Source organism: Cervus canadensis, chromosome 5 (assembly GCF_019320065.1).
Source record: "Cervus canadensis isolate Bull #8, Minnesota chromosome 5, ASM1932006v1, whole genome shotgun sequence".
NCBI lineage: Eukaryota > Metazoa > Chordata > Mammalia > Artiodactyla > Cervidae > Cervus > Cervus canadensis.
The window spans coordinates 97,254,798-97,274,075 of NC_057390.1; the positions used below are offsets into that span (position 1 = coordinate 97,254,798).

At 54.1% G+C, this 19,278-nt stretch overlaps 1 protein-coding gene across 9 annotated transcripts in view; it reads left to right on the forward strand.

Moving 5' to 3' along the window:
- NTNG2 (netrin G2) overlaps positions 1 to 19,278 on the forward strand; it is a 73,322-nt gene that overhangs the window by 44,284 nt on the left and 9,760 nt on the right. For 7 of the 9 annotated variants that reach the window (XM_043469914.1, XM_043469921.1, XM_043469917.1 and 4 more), the window contains 3 exons: positions 14,066 to 14,238; positions 17,394 to 17,420; positions 18,391 to 18,528. In XM_043469914.1, the coding sequence (XP_043325849.1) occupies positions 14,066 to 14,238; positions 17,394 to 17,420; positions 18,391 to 18,528 (338 nt within the window). The remainder of the gene's footprint in view (positions 1 to 14,065; positions 14,239 to 17,393; positions 17,421 to 18,390; positions 18,529 to 19,278) is intronic. The other 2 variants (XM_043469923.1, XM_043469922.1) reach the window with 1 other exon arrangement.

The following is a 19,278-nucleotide window of genomic DNA, read 5'->3' on the forward strand; positions in this document are numbered from 1 at the left end:
CGTTCCTCTTCTCTCTGAGTAGTATTCCATTGTGAACATACACCACATCTCCTTTGTCCATTCTTCTGTCGATGGATATTTAGGTTGTCTCCATGTCTTGGCTACTGTAAACAGTGCATGTATCTTTTTGAATTACAGTTTCATCTGGTTATATGCCCAGGAGTGGGATTGCTGGATCATATGGTAGCTCTATTTTTAGTTTTCTAAGGACCCTTCATACTGTTTTCCATAGTGACTACACCAACTTACATTCCCCCCAACAGTGTAGGAGGGATCCCTTTTCTCCACACCCTCTCCAGCATTTGTTATTTAGAGACTTCTTGACGATGGCCATTCTGACCAGTGTGACCACCTCTGGATTCCTACCCAGCCCTCCCATCCCAGTCCGTCAGCGTGAGCATTTCCTATGTGGACCCATCACCACCCCTGCCCCCCAGAGAGGGACATACACTCCATCAGGATCTTGCTTGGGGAGATGACTGGCCCGCCCCCTTCCATGCAGAGGTTATCTCCAAACCCAAACCCAGTCACGTCACTTCCCTGCACAGTACTCTTCAGTACTTTCCCGTTGACCTTAGAAACTCCATTCCCATGGACCACAGACCCTTCCTCCCACCTCCCTGGGCATGCTGGGCTCTGCATTCTGGCAGATCAGCCCCCTGCCCGGAGCTGGGTCACTCTGACTTGCCACTGAGCTGTTCCTTCTTCCTGGGACACAACCTGCCCACCCGCACCCCTGCTGTCTGGCAAACTCCTCATTCCTCAGGGTTTGGCTCAGAGAGCACCTCTCTGGGGCCCCCAGAGTCTGGGTTCCAGGTGGCCATCCTCTCCGCCCCCTTCTCGGGCCTTCTAGGAGCAGAGCAGTCCCACTGCGCTGTCACGGCTGCAGCCCAGCAGCCACGCTCACACCCAGCAGCGTCCCCTTCCCCACCCCGAGCCCTGAGCTCCGTGAGAACAGGGTCTGGGTCTGTGTTCTCGACCTGTAAGACTGTAAGGCCAGCACCGAGAACCCAAGAGGCAGGCTGTGTATTTGGGGAATTCATTCATGAACGAGTGAACTTATTTACACGAACAAATGGGTCTTACCATCAGTAATTCTTTCAGAGAAGGGAGCATATGGAATCTGCGAGCCAGGAGGCCGGGTGACAAAACCAATGGGTCTGTTGACACCCACCCCGTCCCTCTAGCCCCCCTGCCTCCACCAGCACACCCAGCACGCCTCATGTTTCCCTTCCCTCCTCCCCCAGCACCGCCTCCCCACCAGGTCTGGCCCTTCCCTCCAGGGTGCTGGATTCTCCCACAGGCAAAGAGATGATGTTGCTTTAGTCCACCAGCCCGGTCACACACACACACCATGTCTCCCCCAAGCCACACGCCCGAGTCCCCCCAGCACCATTCTCTCAGCTTCCTGCTGGCTGAGGAGCTGCCTCTGGCCTTATAACGGGTAATAGGATTTATCAGTAGACTGGAGGAGGTGATGTCCGTTAAAGCACTTAATACAAAAGGACTTCGCACAGAAGCCCAAATCTGATTTGGCCAATAAACTCGATTGCCAGCCCGACTGCGTTCCAGGAGACCCAGCAGCCGGCATTTATCCACATCACCCTGAGAGCGCCGGGCCATGCCGGGCAGCCGAGGTCTCGCACACCCGCGCCCTGCGGCTCGGCGCTCAGTCTCCGCTCTTCTCAGGGTCTCAGGCCCTGACTCGCACTTTTTGACCCAGATGGCTCAAGTTCTCCGGTACCTAGGAGCCCTCTTCCCGTTAATACCCTAGTCCTGCCCCCACTCCACAAATTCTCTATGAGTCCAGTATCCCTTACCAGGGATCCCCAACTATCCTCATCACCCGTATTTTATATTTTGGCCGTCACACTGTTTGCCTTGTGGGATCTTAGTTCCCTGACCAGGAATTGAACCCAGGCCCTCAAGAGTGAGAGCATGGAATTGTAACCACTGGACTGCCAGGAAACTCCCTATTTTATTTCTTGGCCACGCTGTGCAGTATGTGGGGTCTTAGTTCCCCCACTAGGGATCCAGCTCTCACCCCCTGCATTGGAAACGTGGAGGCTTAACCGCTGGGCCAGCAGGGAAGTTCCCCCTCATCCCCTCTTGATCCATCCTCTCCAGGCATTTCTCCTGACCGTTGCTTGCTTTCTTGATGCATGCCAGTCTCTCCCTGCTGGTGTGTACCAGCCAAGAACACAGTCTCTCCCTTAACCCCCTAAAGGTCTGACACCCCCAGGCCACAGCGATCCATCACAAGTGGACTCGGACCCTGGGGCGAGTCAATGAGAATGGTCACATACAAAAGGGACACTTCAAAGAATGGCCGTTAGCCAGCAATGACCCTGAGATCCAGCCGTTGGCCTTGGCCGCCTGCTGCCTGGGAGGGACAGCCCCTGGACCACCTCTCTCATGAGCCCCCAGCCCCCTCCCATGGCCTCCCATTGCTCCTTGGGGTCCAGGCCCCAAACCCCAGATACATGAGCCCTTCCACGAGGGGCGTGCCCTCCTCAGGGTCAGCCTTCTCCCTCACGTGTCCACCCTCACCTGCTAACATCTCCAGGCCAGTGGAGGCGTGGGTTTGCTTCCCTGCACACCCAGCAGCCCACTGAAATCTTTCTCCCCAAACAAAAGAACAGTCTTTCCCCAGAGATAAATGCTCTCTCTGGCAGGAGAAACGGGAAGACACTGCTGGTGGCTTTAAAATAGAAGTTTGTTTCTAGCAACTCTAGCCTTCAAGGTGTCAGAAATACGCCCATCCTTCCCCAGAAGGCTCCATATGTAATGACATTCGGACAAGTGGTAAAAGAAGTGGGGGAGGTGCCAGGCAGAGGGGAGCGATTACCAAGCACCCCCCGGGGTCCTGGGCTCTCCTGTGTGCCCCCCACCTAGGCACACCCGGAAATACCCTGAAATCCTGGCAGGGTTGATGGTTGAGGGGGCCAGCCGCACCCCTCCTCCCCTCCCAGTTCCAAGCACCCAGATCTCTTGTTCACCCAAACTCACCGCTTCCCCCTCTTTCCCCCAGAAACCGATGACATCACTCTTTCCGGTCTTTCCGGCAGCCAGGAGTTGACCTACATTCCTCCGCCCTCCTGTCTGGGAGGCTCTCCAAACCCCCAGCTTCTCTCACCCTGAGAAGGGGAGGGCCCAGCTCACGATTTTTGTGGAGCCCCGGTGCCAGGCCCGTGTCCAGATGGCGCTCCCGCCAGCAGCTCCCGGGCACTGCCCGCCCCTCCCCGCGGGGCAGGGCGCGCTGGCGCCTGGCACGGGCTGGCGCCCCTGCCGTCCTGATGAGAGCTTCGTGCTTCGAGTGGCTGTCAGGCCCCCAGCCGGGCCCGGCGGGTGGACGGGATGGGGTGAAGTCCGCGTGTCAGTCTCCTCCTGGCAGGAGCAGGGCACGTTTCCCCTAGAACTTGGGTTGTCTGTGCTGGCCTGCTCCAGGAGCTGAGGCCCAAGCCCGCCTCCAGCCCCTCCTGGCCCTCCCCTGGGGCTCGTTAGGGACTCATCAACTAGAGAACAAGAGAGGACTTAGCGGTTTAGGGGGGGAGGCAGCTGTGCCCGCCTCTCTGGAGGGCAGGCGGGCGGGCGGGCAGCCGGACCAGCTTCTGGTGGGTGGGTGGGCAGAGACACCCCAGGCCAGGCCTTGAAAGGGATCGGGGGTCGGGCAGAGGGCCGTGGCTCACCCTGAGGGTGAGCAGGGTGGCAGGTGGGGCTGCCGGATGGATGCAGGATGCAGGGCCAAACCCGAATTTCAGATGAGCCACGAGTATTAATGGTGTCTTTAGTACAAGCACGTCCCAAGTATTTCATGGGACATGCGGGCAAAGCTTGTTTTATTGCTCTTGCTTTATTGAACTTCAGAGGTACTGTGTTTTTCACAAATTGAAGGTTCATGGCAGCCCTGCATCGAGCAAGTCAGTTGGTGCTGGTTTTTCAACAGCGTTTTCAGGGCTTCCCTGACAGCTCAGTTGGTAAAGAATCCACCTGCGATATGCAGGAGACCCCGGTTCGATTCCTGGGTCGGGAAGATCCCCTGGAGAAGGGATAGGCTACCCACTCCAGCATACTTGGGCTTTGCTTGTGGTTCAGCTGGTGAAGCATCTGCCTGCAGTGTGGGAGACCTGGGTTCGATCCCTGGGTTGGGAAGATCCCCTAGAGAAGGGACAGGCTACCCACTCCAGTATTCTGGCCTGGAGAATTCCACGGAGAAGTCCATGGGGTCGCAGAGTCGGACACAACTGAACTACTTTCACTTACTCACTCGTTTCAGATGCTCTGTGTCATGGTTTGGTAATTCTTGTGCTGTTTCAAACTTTTATTATTATTGCATTTGTTGTGGTGATCACTGGTCTGCATTTTACTACTATGACTCACCAAAGGCTCAGATGAGGGCTAGCATTTTTCAAAATGTAGTATCTTTAGTTAAAATCTGTACATTTTTGTAGACGTAATGCTGTTGCACTCTTAACAGACTACAGTGTAGCGTAAAGACTAACTCTTTTTTGGGGGGGCACTCTGGGTCTTCATTGCTGTGCACGGGCTTTCTCTGGTTGTGGTGAGCGGGGACTACTCTTCGTTGTGATGTGGGGTCTTCTCTTGTTGCAGAGCAGTTCCTTCAGAAAGCTATTCTCTAAGTCTTCAAGTAGTTGCAGCTCTCAGGCTTAGCCGCCCCTAGGCTCGTGGTATCTTCCCAGACCTGTGATCAAACCTGTGTCCCCACATTGGCAGGCGGACTTCCAACCACTGGGCCACCAGGGAAGTCCCTGACATAACGTGTATATTCTCTGAGAAACCAAGAAATTCGTGTGACCCCCTTTATTGCAGTATTTGCTTCATTGGTCTGGAACTGAACCCGTGGTATCTCTGAGACCCGCCTGTGCTTATACTTGAAAATTATTCCCTGTTTACCTGAAATTCAAATTTAACCAGGGATTCTATGTTTTTATTCGCTAAATCTGGCAACCGTAGTGACAGGAGGCCCTTCAGGGAAGCGACTCTGAGACACTGGGTGTGGCCCCCTGGTGGGGGCCCCCAGGGACCCGGAGAACAAGTCAGCTGATGGGGGGCATTTCTGCTGGCTGCCAAGAGGGGCTCTAGGGTAGGGTGTTGGCAGGACAGCTCGGATGAGGGGAACTCTCCCATGGGGCTGGGTGCCTGTCAGATGAGGACAGTCTGTTCCTAGGAATCCACAGATTCCCACCGACGTCACTTGTGGGCCGTTACAAGGGCAACGCGGCTGGCGTGTATGGAAGGCTGGCTGTGTGCCCGACCCGGTGCTGAGCGCTACCCCCATGCCAGCCCATCCTCATCCTCTCAGTTGCCCGGCCCCGTGGGAGCCGTCAAGTCCCCAGTTTTACCAGGAGACTAAGACCCTGAGGCTGGCCACCCACCCCCACACTGCTCTGGCCGAGACGCCACCTGGCCTTCCGTGACAGGTGTTGGGCAAAGAGCCTCTGTGCAGTATCTCCTCCCTCCCGTCCGTCCTTCCTTCCGTCATTCAGCCCCTCTTGATTAGAGCCCGCTCTGTGCCAGATAACACGACAGTATGTTAGGCACCCATGAACAACTGAATAGTCAAGTTGAAAAGCTAAGGTGTAACTCAGCCCTTCCATTTGCAATTGGAAGGTCTGAGGCCGGGAGAAGTGACTTGCTCAAGGTCACCTGGGCAAAACCTGAGCAGAGAATCAGCTTGGCGCTCTGGCTGCTGACTCAGCATCTCTGCCCCCTCCCCCATCCCCTTTCTTACCGAGTCACTTCCACTGCTGTCCACAGGGTCAAAGCCCTGGCATTCTGTGATGGGGCGAGCAGCAGATCCTGATGGGCTTGGGCAGGGGGGTGGGGGGTGGAGAGGGGGACTGCTGGCCAGGGGCAGGTCCCGTGGGCTGGCCGGCCTTGCGCTGTCCCTTTTGCTCATTATTAAATAATGCTTCCTGATGGATGAGCCGAGAAGTGCTGTGTGGCGGGCTCAGGTGGCTCAGGTGATGGTTTTCTGGTGAGACTGATGGTTCTCAAAGGTCAAATTCAGAAAGCAACTCCTTGGGAAAATTGATCCCATGGATGCAGGAGAAGTGTCTGGGCCAGAGGTGCAGCCGGGAGCCTGGACCACCTGCCTCGGTCTAGATGCAGGCAGCAGCTGGTGTTGGGACAGGAGGCGGGAAAGGGAGTTTCTTTCTCCTGCGTTTCCTTGGCCAAAGTTGGGCCTCGGAATTGGTGATGGGCTTGGGAGGATCAGCCCAGCGGCCCTCCCCCCGGCCTTCATCATCCAGGTGGAATCAAGGTAAGGGGAGTGCCGAGAGATGCAAGGAGTGGAGTGGTGATGAAACCCGAGCATTGCACCCAACAGTTCTGGGTTCAAATCCAGCCTCTTCCACCCAGAGGCCTGGGGTGACTCGTGGCACTTGACCTATCACAGTCTTACTTCCTCACCTGTAGAATGGGAAGAATGGTGCCTTCTGGGTTTTCACAGGGATTCAGTTAATAACACAAGATTTTTCTCCCATTCTGGGTGTTTTTTCACTTTTTTCACTTTTCTGATGGCTTCCCCCTGAAACACAGAAGTCTGTAATTTTGATGAAGTCCAGCGTCTCTATTTTTTCTTCTGTGGCTTGTACTTTCAGTGTCACGTGTAAGAAACCACTGCTTAATCCAACGTCGCAAAGGGTTAGCCCTGTTTCTTTCTCAGAGTTATCTAATTTTAGCTCTTACATATAGGTCTTTGATCAATTGTGTTTTGTTGATGGCATGAGGTTGAGTTCTGATATCAGTCTTTTACATAAGGATATCTCACATGATTTGTTTACTTACTAATTTTTTTAAATGAATATGCTTTTAAACTTTGGCCTCACTTAGGAAATATTTCTGAGATTCCCAGGTTTGGTGAATTTGTCCCTTAAAAAATTACTGTGTAATTAGGGGGGGGAGGCTGGGGCGGGGCGGTTCGGCCGGACCCGGGCCGCCCGCGCCCTCCCCCCCCCAAAAAAAAAAAAAATTACTGTGTAATCAAAGTGAAAGTCAGTCATGTCGGACTCTTCGAGACCCCATGGACTATACAGACCATGGAATTCTCTAGGCCAGAATACTGGACTGGATAGCCATTCCCTTCTCCAGGGGATCTTTCTGACCCAGGGATCGAACCCAGGTCTACCCCATTGCAGGCGGATTCTTTACCAACTGAGCCACAAGGGAAGCCCAAGAATACTGGAGTGGGTAACCTACCCTTTCTCTAGGGGATCTTCCTGACCCAGGAATCGAACCAGGGTCTCCTGCATTGCACGTGGATTCTTTACCAACTGAGCTATCAGGGGAGAATCCCAATGAAGTCTAAGACTATATAGTCCATGAAATTCTCCAGGCCAAAATACTGGAGTGGGTAGCCTTTCCTTTCTCCCAGGGATCTTCCCAACCCAGGGATCGAACCCAGGTCTCCCACATTGCAGGCAGATTCTTTACCAGCTGAGCTATCAGGGAAGCCATATAATCAAAGCTAAACAAAAACTACTAAACTGTTCTGCAGTTCATACTCACATCTCTCCCAGCCATCTCGCGGGCTCCACTTTGGGAGATGACGCTGATCACGATGAACACTGGGACAAGGGAGAGTGTAGCAGGGGCTGATAGAGGCGGAATCACGAAAGGCCTGCCTGCAGAAGTGGCATTGGGCCTTGAACTTGGCACTCTCATTAGGTGTTAGCATTAGGAGAAAGGAGCGGAGCCTGGCAGCACATCCAGTGGAGGAAACAGCATGTGCAGAGGTCCAGAGGAAAGCAGGATCTGAACCGTGGGGGACAGAGACGTGGAGAGACATAGAGGGACACAGAGAGAACCAGAAAAGTGAAGCCCCCCGCCCCAAACACAGAGGCAGCATCACCCCGAGCTCCCTGCACAAGTCAGGACGTCTGAGAAGCAGCTCCATTGACTGGGTTGTTTCTGTGCCAGTCCTGGTGAACCTTCCCCCACACCGTGTGGGCTCCTCCTGGCAGCCCTGCCCAGCACGGAACTTCCCTCCACACTCATTCCAGGGCTCAACCAGGGAGGCAGAGAAGCCAAGACACCCTCTGGGAGATGAAGATGGTGGGAGGGGATGGCCAGCATGGGGCAGGGCAGAGCCGGGTCAGGGAGAATTGTCTGGATTTGGATCTGGAGTGGCCTTTAAACTGCATGACCTTGGACAGGCTTCTCCCCACCTGTACCCCTCACCCCTGCCAGACCTGTCCAGCTCTCACATTCCGTGAGTGTCGTCTATCATCATTACAATACACTTCTCAGATTCAGCTGCCTTTTAACAAATGTTTAACAAGCCAAGGTCAGTGTGATCACCCAAAGTTAAGACGGCAATCTTTTCTTTCTGTAGCTGATATCTAAAAATATCTGATCTTCGGGCCAGAGGCATGGTGTACATTCCTGCTTCCACACAGCTGGGGTGTTCCTCTCCAGCTAGCTCCGTGGGACATTAAATAGGAATTCAGATGAAAAAAATTAAAACCTTCCGAGGTCAAATATGTTTTGCCAGCAAACTTCAGTTAGACAAAGTCAGCAGTTTCTTTCCTGCGGGACTTGTCAGAGCCTTTGATGTGCTAATGTACACTAGGACTCTGGGTGAAAAAGCGAAAGTGTTAGTCACTCAGTCGTTTCCAACTCTTTGTGACCCCATAGACTGTAGCCCTCCAGGCTCCTCTGTCCGTGGGATTTCCCAGGCAAGAATACAAGAGGAGGTAGCCATTTCCTCCAACAGGAGAACTTCCCAACCCATGGATCAAACCCGGGTCTCTTACGTTGCAGGCAGAACAGATTCTTTACTGTCTGAGCCACCAGGAAAGCCCTGGGTGGGCGGGGCAATCAGGGAGCTGGGTAGGACAGCGTTAGGAGAGCATCATGTGTGTTGACCAATGTGATTCAAACACAGAATCTTTCTTTGCCATGGACTGTCTTTGGGTCTAATGTTTCTAGGAAGAAGGGTCCCCAGTGCCAACTGGGGCCTGCCCAACCCTCTCTGTGCGTTTTCCAGCAACGGGCATACAGTAGGCCCACAGTACATGTGTGGTAGTAGATGGGAGCTCCAGAGAAACAGGGAACAGACTTTCTCAAGCTCCATTCATTTCAGCTTTGTGCTGCAGGAAAACTGACCGGGCCAGGGTGCAAAGGAAGATGAAGTTAAAATAGCATAGACTTTAGCACCAGCTGATGCATCAGAATTCTAGTCCAGAGAACTCAGCGGACATCTGTGGACCCGGGAATTGAGAGTCATGAGCATCACATGTAACATGGAGCGATGGCTTCCCAAACAGGATCCGATAGACCTGCTTCTCCTCCTGAGAGGAAATACCTGTGTGAGCTCAGGAACCGGCCTGGCCTGATTTCAGGTTTTCAAATCTCATCTGTTTTCTGCTTACCAGAGTAACACCTGCTCACTGTGGAGGATGTAGGAAACATGCAAAGTGACAAAGAAGGAAACAGAAACCATTTGCAATCCCATCCCCTCCCTCCCTAGACAACCACGGGAGTACCGAGATGTATTGTCTGCTGGTGTTTCAGGTGTGAACTTACACACGATCAGAAGCTGATTACAGTCTGATGCGTCTGTGCCTGCTAAGCTGCTTCAGTCATGTCCAACTCTTTGTGACCCTAGGGACCATAGCCCACCAGGCTCCTCTGTCCATGGGGTTCTCCAGGCAAAAATACTGGAGTGGGCTGCTGTGCCCTCCTCCAGGGGATCTTCCCAACCCAGGAACCATACCCAAGTCTCTTAGTCTCCTGCATTGGCAAGTGGATTCTTTACCACTAATGCCACCTGGGAAGTCCGTAGTCTGACAATAATCTGCTTGGGCCCCCATAATGGAGTGTGGGGCTTTAATTACAAGCATTTATTTATTTCCTCACAATTTTGGAGGTTAGAAGTCCAGTATCAAGATGCTGTCAGGGTCAGTTTCTGGTGAGATCCCTCTTCCTGGCTTGCAGATGGTTGACTTATCACTGTGTCCTCACGTGATAGAGAGAACTCCAGGGTCTATTGCTCCTTTTATAAGGGCACTAACCCTATGCGATTAGGGCCCCACCCTTCTGACCTCATTTAATTTTAATTTCCCCTCAAAGAACTCTGTCTCCAAATACAGTTGCATTGAGTGTTAGGGTTTCAACACATGAATTACAGACTGACACAATTCAGTCCATAGCTCTATAATGCATACCATTTAGTGTCCTACTTTTTTACAATCCATATTCTAACCTATATTCACCTATTGGACTCCAGAGCTGGATATCTCTGAGTTCCAGTCCCAGTCAGCTTTGGGCAGCCCTGTGACTCTGGGCAAGATGCTTAATATCGCTGAGCCTCCATTTTCTCGTCTTTAAAGTGAGGGGGACAGTAATACCAGCTCTGGTAGCCATTCAGAGGTCAAATGAGATACCCATTGGCACACAGCAAACGCTCACTAATTTTGGTCTTTTCTTTTGTGTTAGGAACATTCCCCAGGGCTTGAAATAGCCTCTGACAACAAAATGTTTAGTCGCTAAATCATGTCTGACTCTTGAGACCTCATGAACTATAGCCCTCCAGGCACCTCTGTCCATGGGATTTCCCAGGCAAGAATACTGGAGTGGGTTGCCATTTCCTTCTCCAAGGGATCTTCCCAACCCGGGGACCAAACCGCATCTCCTGTGTCTCTTGCATTGCAGGCAGATTCTTTATTGCTGAGACACAGGGAAGAGATATTTAATGGCTTTATAATACCCCATAGCATGATAGTGTCTAATTTCCATAACCATCCTGCAAGATGACCTGATGGGAGAGAGAAGTTACAAGAAGGAAGGTGGGGACTTCCCTGGTGGTCCAGTGGTTAAGACTCCGAGCTTCCGCTGGCAGCAGAGTGTACAAGTTCAATCCCTGGTCCAGGAACTAAGATTCATCAGGCCATGCAGCCCAAAAAAGAAAAAGTTCTTGAGCTGAATGAAAATGAAAATGCAACATATCAACAGTAAATTATTTTTAAAAAATTACAGAAGGCGGCCCTGAGACTTCTGGAGCCAGCAGGCATCAGGTTAACTCAGAGCTGCAGGGCTGCTAGAAACCTGGCAAGCAGCTCCCTGCGTTCGGGATCCTTGCCCTGGAAGGGCAGCCTCACAGCGGTGCTCCAGTCAGATGGAGACGAGGAGGTCAGGAGGGGGTGGGCGCAGTGAGAGCCAGGATGAAGGGTCTGGCAGGACAGATTCATGAGGCGGGAAGACGCAGGAAGTTAAATATTCATCCTAAGCAGAGGCTAAGAGGGGATGCTCCGTCCAGGAGGAGCATCACTGAGTGGGAGGTGAGGTGTGAAGAGAAGGGGGAATTGTGAGCTAAAGAAGTGCTGGGTGAGCTTTCAGGAAACAGTCTTCGAGATGCTGGGAGCCAGTGGTGGGGAATGTTGCCCACGTTGGGCATCACTGGTGGGACGCAGGTGCCTCCATCCTTGTCCAGACCGCTGCCCTCTTCTGCCAGCCAGGCACGGCTTCCTGTTGCCGCCCCCCACCCCACCGTGCCCTGGCTCTGGTCTCCCAGACAAAGCATCCTCCATGGAGCAGCCACGATGACATATACGAGCCAGAGCAGGACACCTCTGACCTTCCCGGGGCTTCCAGAACAGAATCCAGCCTCTGTGTCCAGTCTGGCCTCCTCCTGCCCTCTCTTCTCATCCCATCTCAGACCTCATCAGTTGAGCTCTTCTTGGCCCAGGGGTGTCTTTCCTCATTCTTGTCTCCTCCAGAAGGTTCTCCCCTCTTTGCCTGAGTCACTCTGCAGGTCTCAGATTTAAATTGTTCTTCCTGGAAGCCTATCCTGCTCCCCGCTCAGACTGAGAACCCACCGTCCCCTCTCCTTTGTAGAGCACGTGGGCACCGGTGACCACTGACATGGATGTTATAATTAAAAAGATTGGCGCGATTATTATTTTTTAAGATTAAGTCTTTGTGGACTTTTAGGTTTTAGGTTTACAGAAAATTGAGTGGGTTGCACAGAGGGCTCCTAATACCTAGGTTATTCACATCTTGCTTTCCTGTGATCCCTTTGTTACAGTTGATGAACCGATACTGATACGTCATCATCAACTCAAGTCCACAGTTGACGTCAGGGCTCTATCCTGATGCTCTCTGGGTTCTGTGGGTTTTGACAAATGCATAACGTCATGGGTCCACCATGACAGTGTCATACTGATCACTCCACTGCCCTTAAAATCCCTTGGGCTCCACCTGTTAATCAGCCCCTCCCCCTCCCCCACCACTGATTTTTTTTTTCCTTGTCTCCCTGCTGGACGCTAGGCTCCAGCAGAACAAGGACCCCATCTGTTTTATCAACCATTGTACTTGCCATTCCCAGCTCAGAGTCTGGCACATAACAGGTGCCCTATAAATATTTGTCTTTGCTTATTTTAATAAAAAGAAAATTCTACCAAACACGTTATTCTGCTTTTTACAAATATTGACAATATATCTTGGAACTCTTCCCATATCAGAATGTAGAGCACTCTCTATCTCTAACTTTTATTACAGAGGTTTTCCAACATGCATACAAAAATAGAATCTACTGTAATGAACTGCCACATACCTGTCACCCAACTTCAGCAATTAACTCATAGCCTTTCTCATTTTGTCTGCATTTCTCCCCAGGTTCTCCCTTCCTGTGTTATTCTGAAGCAGACCCCAGACATCAGATCATTTCATCTGTAAATATTTGTGTGTCTCTCGAGATAAGGACTTTTAAAAACATAATCACAATGCCATCACTGCACTTAATAAACATTAATTTAATATTGGGCTTCCCTGGTGGCTCAGACGGTGAAGAATCCACCTGCAATGCAGGAGACCCAGGTTCGATCCCTGGGTCAAGAAGATCCCCTGGAGAGGGGAATGGCTACCCACTCTGGTATTCTTGCCTGGAGAATCCCATGGACAGAGGAGCCTGGTGGGCTACAGTCCATGGGGTCACAGAGTCGGACACGACTGAGCAACTAACACACACACGATTTAATGTCACCAAATGTAGGCAGTGTTCAAGCTGTCTCACAAATATGCTTTGTTTATCTGAGTTTAGGGGTTGTTTGAACCAAGGCCCAGATGAAGTTGTCCTGCCCTTGGTTGCCTTGCCCTTGAGGTTTTTCTTAATCTGGGTTCCTCCTTCCTCTGTATCAAGTTTTGCCCCCCTTGCAATTCATCGGTCCTAGAAGCTGTCGTCACTTCTGGATTTTGCTGACTGCATTCCCCCCTGGTGTTGTTTAGTATGTTTCTCTGTCCTCTGTATTCCCTATGAATTCATAGCTAATCCAGAATCTGCTCCAGAGCGTTGATCAGATTCAAGTTCAATTTGTCTTGACGAGATTGCTTCAGGGTGGGCTGTATCCTTCCACTGGGAAGTTTTTCTCTGGACATCTCTGTTGATGCTCTGTGCCCACAGCCATCCATTCAGTAGGGAATGCTGCATGACGACTTTCTAATTCTATCTTTCCTTCTTCAATTAGCAGCTGGACTGTTTCTATAAAAAGAAACATCCCCTCATCAACTGTTGGTTACCTGGAGGTATGCTTTATATAGGACACGCAAAACAAATGCTTGATTCTTTCCCTTTATTTACTGGTTTCAGAATGATGAGTTGCCTATAAATATTTGAATGAACGAATGAATAATATATGTGTGGATGAATTGACAGGGGTTTGGGAATCAGGGCTTCTTTCTGCCCTCAAGGGCACGGGTGTGGGCCACAGCCAAGAGCAGGGGTGCCACCTGGGGCCAGGGCCAGGTCCAGGTCCATGCAACCAGGGGCAGGTAACTCTTGCTACCTGTTAACCACCACAGTGATCCAAAGCTGCGTTACTAAAATACAGCATCTGGGACCACCCCGTGAGAGGCAGGAGCCAGGGGCAGACTCACTCAGAATGGTGTGTCGGGGGTGCTTGTCCCAAAGGAGAGTCTCGGCAGGTTGGATGGGTGGCCTCAAGGGTCCCTTCCCGGCCACCGCTGACACTCTCCCAGCCCTTCAGGGAGCCGGAGCAGCCGCCTACCCGCTCACTGATGCCTCACCCCCTCCGTGTCCCCCCAGGTGCAAGTGCAACCTGCACGCCAACCTGTGCTCCGTGCGCGACGGCAGCCTGCAGTGTGAGTGTGAGCACAACACCACGGGCCCCGACTGCGGCAAGTGCAAGAGGAGCTTCCGCACGCGGTCCTGGCGCGCCGGCTCCTACCTGCCGCTGCCCCACGGCTCCCCCAACGCGTGTGCGTACGCAGGCTGGCCACCACACTCGGCACCCCCCGCCCCGCCCCACCTCAGACCAGCAAGGCCGTGGGCTCCCCCAACCTTCAGCCTCAGGAGCTGTGGATCTCATCACAAACACACATGCACACACACTTGCACAAAGATGTGCACACAAATGTGTGTGTGTACACAGACACACATGTGCAAACACATGCACACATTCACACAAAGGTGTGCACACAAATATGCACACATGTACACACATGTGTGAACACACATTTGCACAAAGATTTGCACACACAAACATGCATATGTGCATGCATAGACACATATGTGAACAACATGCACACACTTGCACAAAGGTGTGTGCATAAACATGCATGCACAGGCATGTGTGAATGCATGCACACTCACACAAAGATTTGTACACATGAACATGCACACACGCATGCACAGACTCACATACACACATACACAAAGGTGTGCACATACAAACATACATGCATACACACATGAACACACACAAACATGCACATGTGCATGCACAGATACATTTGTGAGCACATGCACAGATACACAAATTTGTGCACACAAACATGCACACACTGACACGCATTTGTGATCACATGCATACACACTTGCACAAACAGGTACACTCTTTTTAACCAAGCTCCTAAGTGCCAGGCCTTGTCATCAAGGCCCTCTAGCATGCCTGCATCCTGCTGGGAACCTGAGATGAGCTGACTAAGCATCCTTCTCACTGACCTTCCCCTTCATGACCCCCAGGCAGGAGAGAAGGCCCGCAGGGAGTCAGGGAGGGGTGGGCAGGGACCCCTCCCTCCAGGCTGACCGTGAGGAGCAGCACCATCCCTTGTAAATGTCCCAGTGTTTACGGGACATTTACAGGTGCCGCATGGCACCAAATGCTACCGAGTCCCCCCTCAGCCCTCCGGGTGGCCCCTGGAAGTTGGTCTCCTGTTATCTCATTTTACATAGGGGTCCTCCAAGGCCCTGGCCATGCCGTCTGCACGGTCCGCTCCTCTCTTGACTCAGTTCCAGAGTCCATCCTCAGGGTGTGCCCTCACACACCTGACTCGTGAACACACTTTCCCCCCGTCATCAGCCCCCAGCACAGTCCCTGGGTGTCTCCTTGAAATTGAGTCCCAGGGAGCCCCCAGCTGTTGTGGATAAGGGCCCAAGCTGGTCCAGGGTGGGCTCTCCCCAGCCAACCCCCCGCCCCCCACCCAGTCACTTGCTGACACTCGGCCAGTGCTTTGACAAGGAGGCTGCACTGGGTACTTTATGTACAGCTTCTCTGCCCTCTGATTACCCCTCAGATGGTATTTTCATTATGATCCCACTCTCCAGATGAGCAAACTGAGGCCCAGCGACCCTCGCCCTCCTAGTTAGCAGCAAGTTAAGCGCCAGCACTGGAGCCAGTTCCTAAGCCAGGCTGGGCTGCCGGGACTACTCGGCCCGCCCCTCCTGGGCACACTCTCTGGAGCCCATCCACTGGCACCCCGCAACCGAGCAGTGAAAGCTTTATGTAACGTAACTCGAGGCTGATCAAAGCCGGTAGCCTCGTGATGAGGCTGTGACAGTATGTCGTGTGTGTGCCGGGCATGGCTCTCGAGGCCTTTGAAGGGTGACTTACCGCAGTCGTAGCCCCCATGCAGGCCTTCAAAGGCCCAGAGAGTGCTCTGGGCAACCACCCTGCCCCACCCGGGGGATGTCAACCCATCTTTGTTGCCAAAATCAGTTCTTGAGTTGCTGTCACCGCCCTCTGATTCTCAGGCTCACCTCCCTTCAACTGTCCTGCTGCCCCCCCCACCCCCTCTCTGGGCCCCATTCTCCTCCTAGAAGGATCTATGAGATCCCCCAGCACCCAGAGACCGACACCCTTACCTGCAGGTCATCCTGTGGGACCCCAGGCGCATCCCCCCAGGCACCTCTCACTGTCCCGCCCCCAGAGTCACCGGGAGAGGCCCACACCCCAGCAAGCACCTTGGGGCTCCTCACGCCCCATCCTTTGTCAGGACCGCCTGGAGGGGACACTGTGGCCCCGGCTTCTTGCTCCTGAGACTGATGACTCCCACCCAGCTCAGACCGTGGCCTCGGGCGCCTGCAGCCCCAGCGCACAGACGCACACAGACAGAAAGGACCAGGTCAGAGTCAGGCCTCTGCCACTCAAAACTGTGAGGCCTCGGACAAGCCATCTCTCCCTCTGAGCCTTTGTTCATTTGTAGAACCAGGACCCTAGAAGCCTGCCCTAGGGCTGTTGTGAACTGTAGCCTGCCAGGCTCCTCTGTCCATGTCTGGAATTCTCCAGGCAAATGAATCCTGGAGTAGGTAGCCACTTCCTTCTCCAGGGAATCTTCTCAGCCCAGGGATCAAACTTAGGTCTTCTCCATTGCAGGATGGATTCCTTACAGGGAAACCCAAATTATAAAGTGCAAGGATTAGTCGCTCAGTTGTGTCCGACTTTTTGCTACCTCACTAGGCTCCTCTGTCCATGGGACTTCCCCAGGCAAGAATACTGGAGTGGGTTGCCATTCCCTTCTCCAGGGGACCTTCCAGGGATCGAACCTGGGTCTCCTGCAGTGCAGGCAGATTCTTGACCATCTGAGCTACCAGGAAGCCCTGAGCCCTGAATGGCCCGGGTGGGGGTGGTGCTCAGCATGGGCCCACGTGCAGAAAGCCCTCAGTGCGTGACAGCCGCTGTGATCACCTGCCTGTCAGCCCCGCAGGCATCCCTGCATGTCCCAGATGGGAGCAGGCACGGCGGCCTCCCCTGTGGCAGCTTCCATCAGAGCCTCCAGTAAACCAGTCTGCCCCTGTGGCTGGGACCCTCATGTTCTCCGACACCCCATTGCCCCCCAGAGAATGACCTCCCGCCTCTTTGCCTTGCACTGGAGGACCTGAGAGTCTAAAGTCAGACGAGAAGGGTGCATGTGAGTTTCCCAGTGGAGGCTTATCAGCAGGTCCCCTGATGGGGTAAGTCACAGCTCCGAGACTCAATGGGCTCAGAGCAGCCCTTCCCTCGCAGGCACCGGTGAGGGTATAGTGGAGAATCAGACCCAGTCCCTGCATGGTGAGGTGCCCTGGCCCCCCTGATTTCCTGTCCTCAGCCCTGCCACCCCCTCCTCACTCTGCTGTGACCCCCCTCTTTCCGCAGGTGCCGCCGCGGGCTCCGCTGTCGGCAGTAAGTACACACTGGGGCCACCCGTCTGGGGAAGGTGCCTGGGGCCCTCGGTGCCCGAGCCTCTCTGCACGTCCTGGAAAGAGCAGGAGAGGAAAGACGGGACTTTCCTGTCCTCCCCTCCCCAGGTCCACCCCCTCCTCCGATCCATTTGCTTCTTCGCCCTCCTTCCTTCCTTCCTGTCTCACAAGCCCTTCCCTCCAGCTTCTTGACTGGTGCTGCTTTGGAAAGATCCCCTTGTCCCACCCCTGCCGGGAACCCCCACTTCTCCCACTCCTGCCAGCCAAGAATGGGGGTTGCCTTCCTTGACCGGAGGCAGAAGCCACCCCAGTCTGATCATGGGGTCTGGCCTCCCTCTGGGCAGCCCACAGCCATCACCATGGCAGCTGCTTGCCCGTGGGGAGTCTGGGCGAGGTGAACCAGGATCCCAGCTGCAGGGAGGCTGGGGGAGGTGACCCAGACCCCCATGTGTCCAGGTCAGCTCAGGCCCCAGAGCAGTCAGACTGTCTGAAGGAGGGTCTGGGCGTCCCAGGAATTCAACAGGGAATGTGAGGGAGGGTGGGAGGGGGTGACTGACCGACTATCGTTAAATCATCATCAAACATGCACGGTGCTGGGCATCAGCTAAGCAGGATCCTCGTACTATCTCATTCCATCCTTGCAGCCAGCACCCCCAGGTGGGTATTGCCATCTGTTCTCAGATTCAGCAGGAGAGAACTTGCCAGAGTCAAACAGCCAGCCAGCGGCAGACCCCAAATCTCAGGCTTCCAGGGCACCACCCCACCCCCCGCCATGGCTTTTTGGGGCCAAACTCAACCCCCGTGGGATGCCAGTGGGCAGAGAGGGGCCAGAGGAAGCTGGATTTGGAGGGGACCCTGGTCCCCTCGGTGGGATAGTAAACTGTTCGTCTGCCTTGGCCCCCCACCACTGACCCCCACCTGTACCCTCTCTCGCTTTTCTCATCTCTCACCAGGCATCAGCAGGTCCCGGAAAGACCCTGTCCCCAAAGTCCCTGTGGCCACTGTGGCCATTGGGGGGGACCCCGCCACTCCTACCCCCCCAACATCCACTGCCTGGGCCCCCGGGGCCCCCAGCACCCTACAGCCCACAGGTGGGTGCCCAGCTGCCCTGCCCTTCCCCACTTCTTGCCCCGAGTCCCTACCCCTCTCTGCAATGTGGGGGTATCAGCTCTGGGGAGGGCAGGGGCTTGGCTTTTAGAGTAGGGGATGCTAGATCCACAGTTGCGAGAGCATGGCGCCTGGAAGCCTCCAGGCTGTCTGGACCTCCTGTCGCTGGGGTCCAGCCGGGGTGCCCAGAGCTTGCGGCAAGCCCCTGGGCCCTCTTCCTCCTGTGCCCCCTTCCCCAGGCACTGCTCAGCGTCACCCAGAGAGCCCAGGGAGCCAGCCCAGGCCCTGCCCCCACAGCCATGCCAGCCCCCCGGCTCTTCTCCCGGCGGCTGACCCCTAGGAGATGGACAGGGCAGGGTTAGCTGAGCAAACAGACTGCTCAGATCAGCAGGGTGGAGGGGGTTGTCACCTTGAGCTGCACAACCTCTGAGCTGGGCTTTTAGACTGTGGACTGCTGGGCCTTTGGGGGCGCAGAGTGCGGGGCAGGGCCAAGCCAGGGGTGTGTGGGAGGCTTGGGTGCTGGGGTGGCCCTCTGGTCTCCCTGGGGGAGTCCCACCAGATCCTGCCTTCTGGGAGTGCCAGGAGTTGAAAGGACTCACCCTCCCCCAAGGGTAACAGGGAGATGTGGTCAAGGTCCCTGGTTCCACCGTCCAGGGTGGGGTGCCCCCACTGTGCGCCCCCACCCTGTCCCACCCCTTCTGCAGTGAGGAGATGGCAAGGTGGGGGTCTCCTTA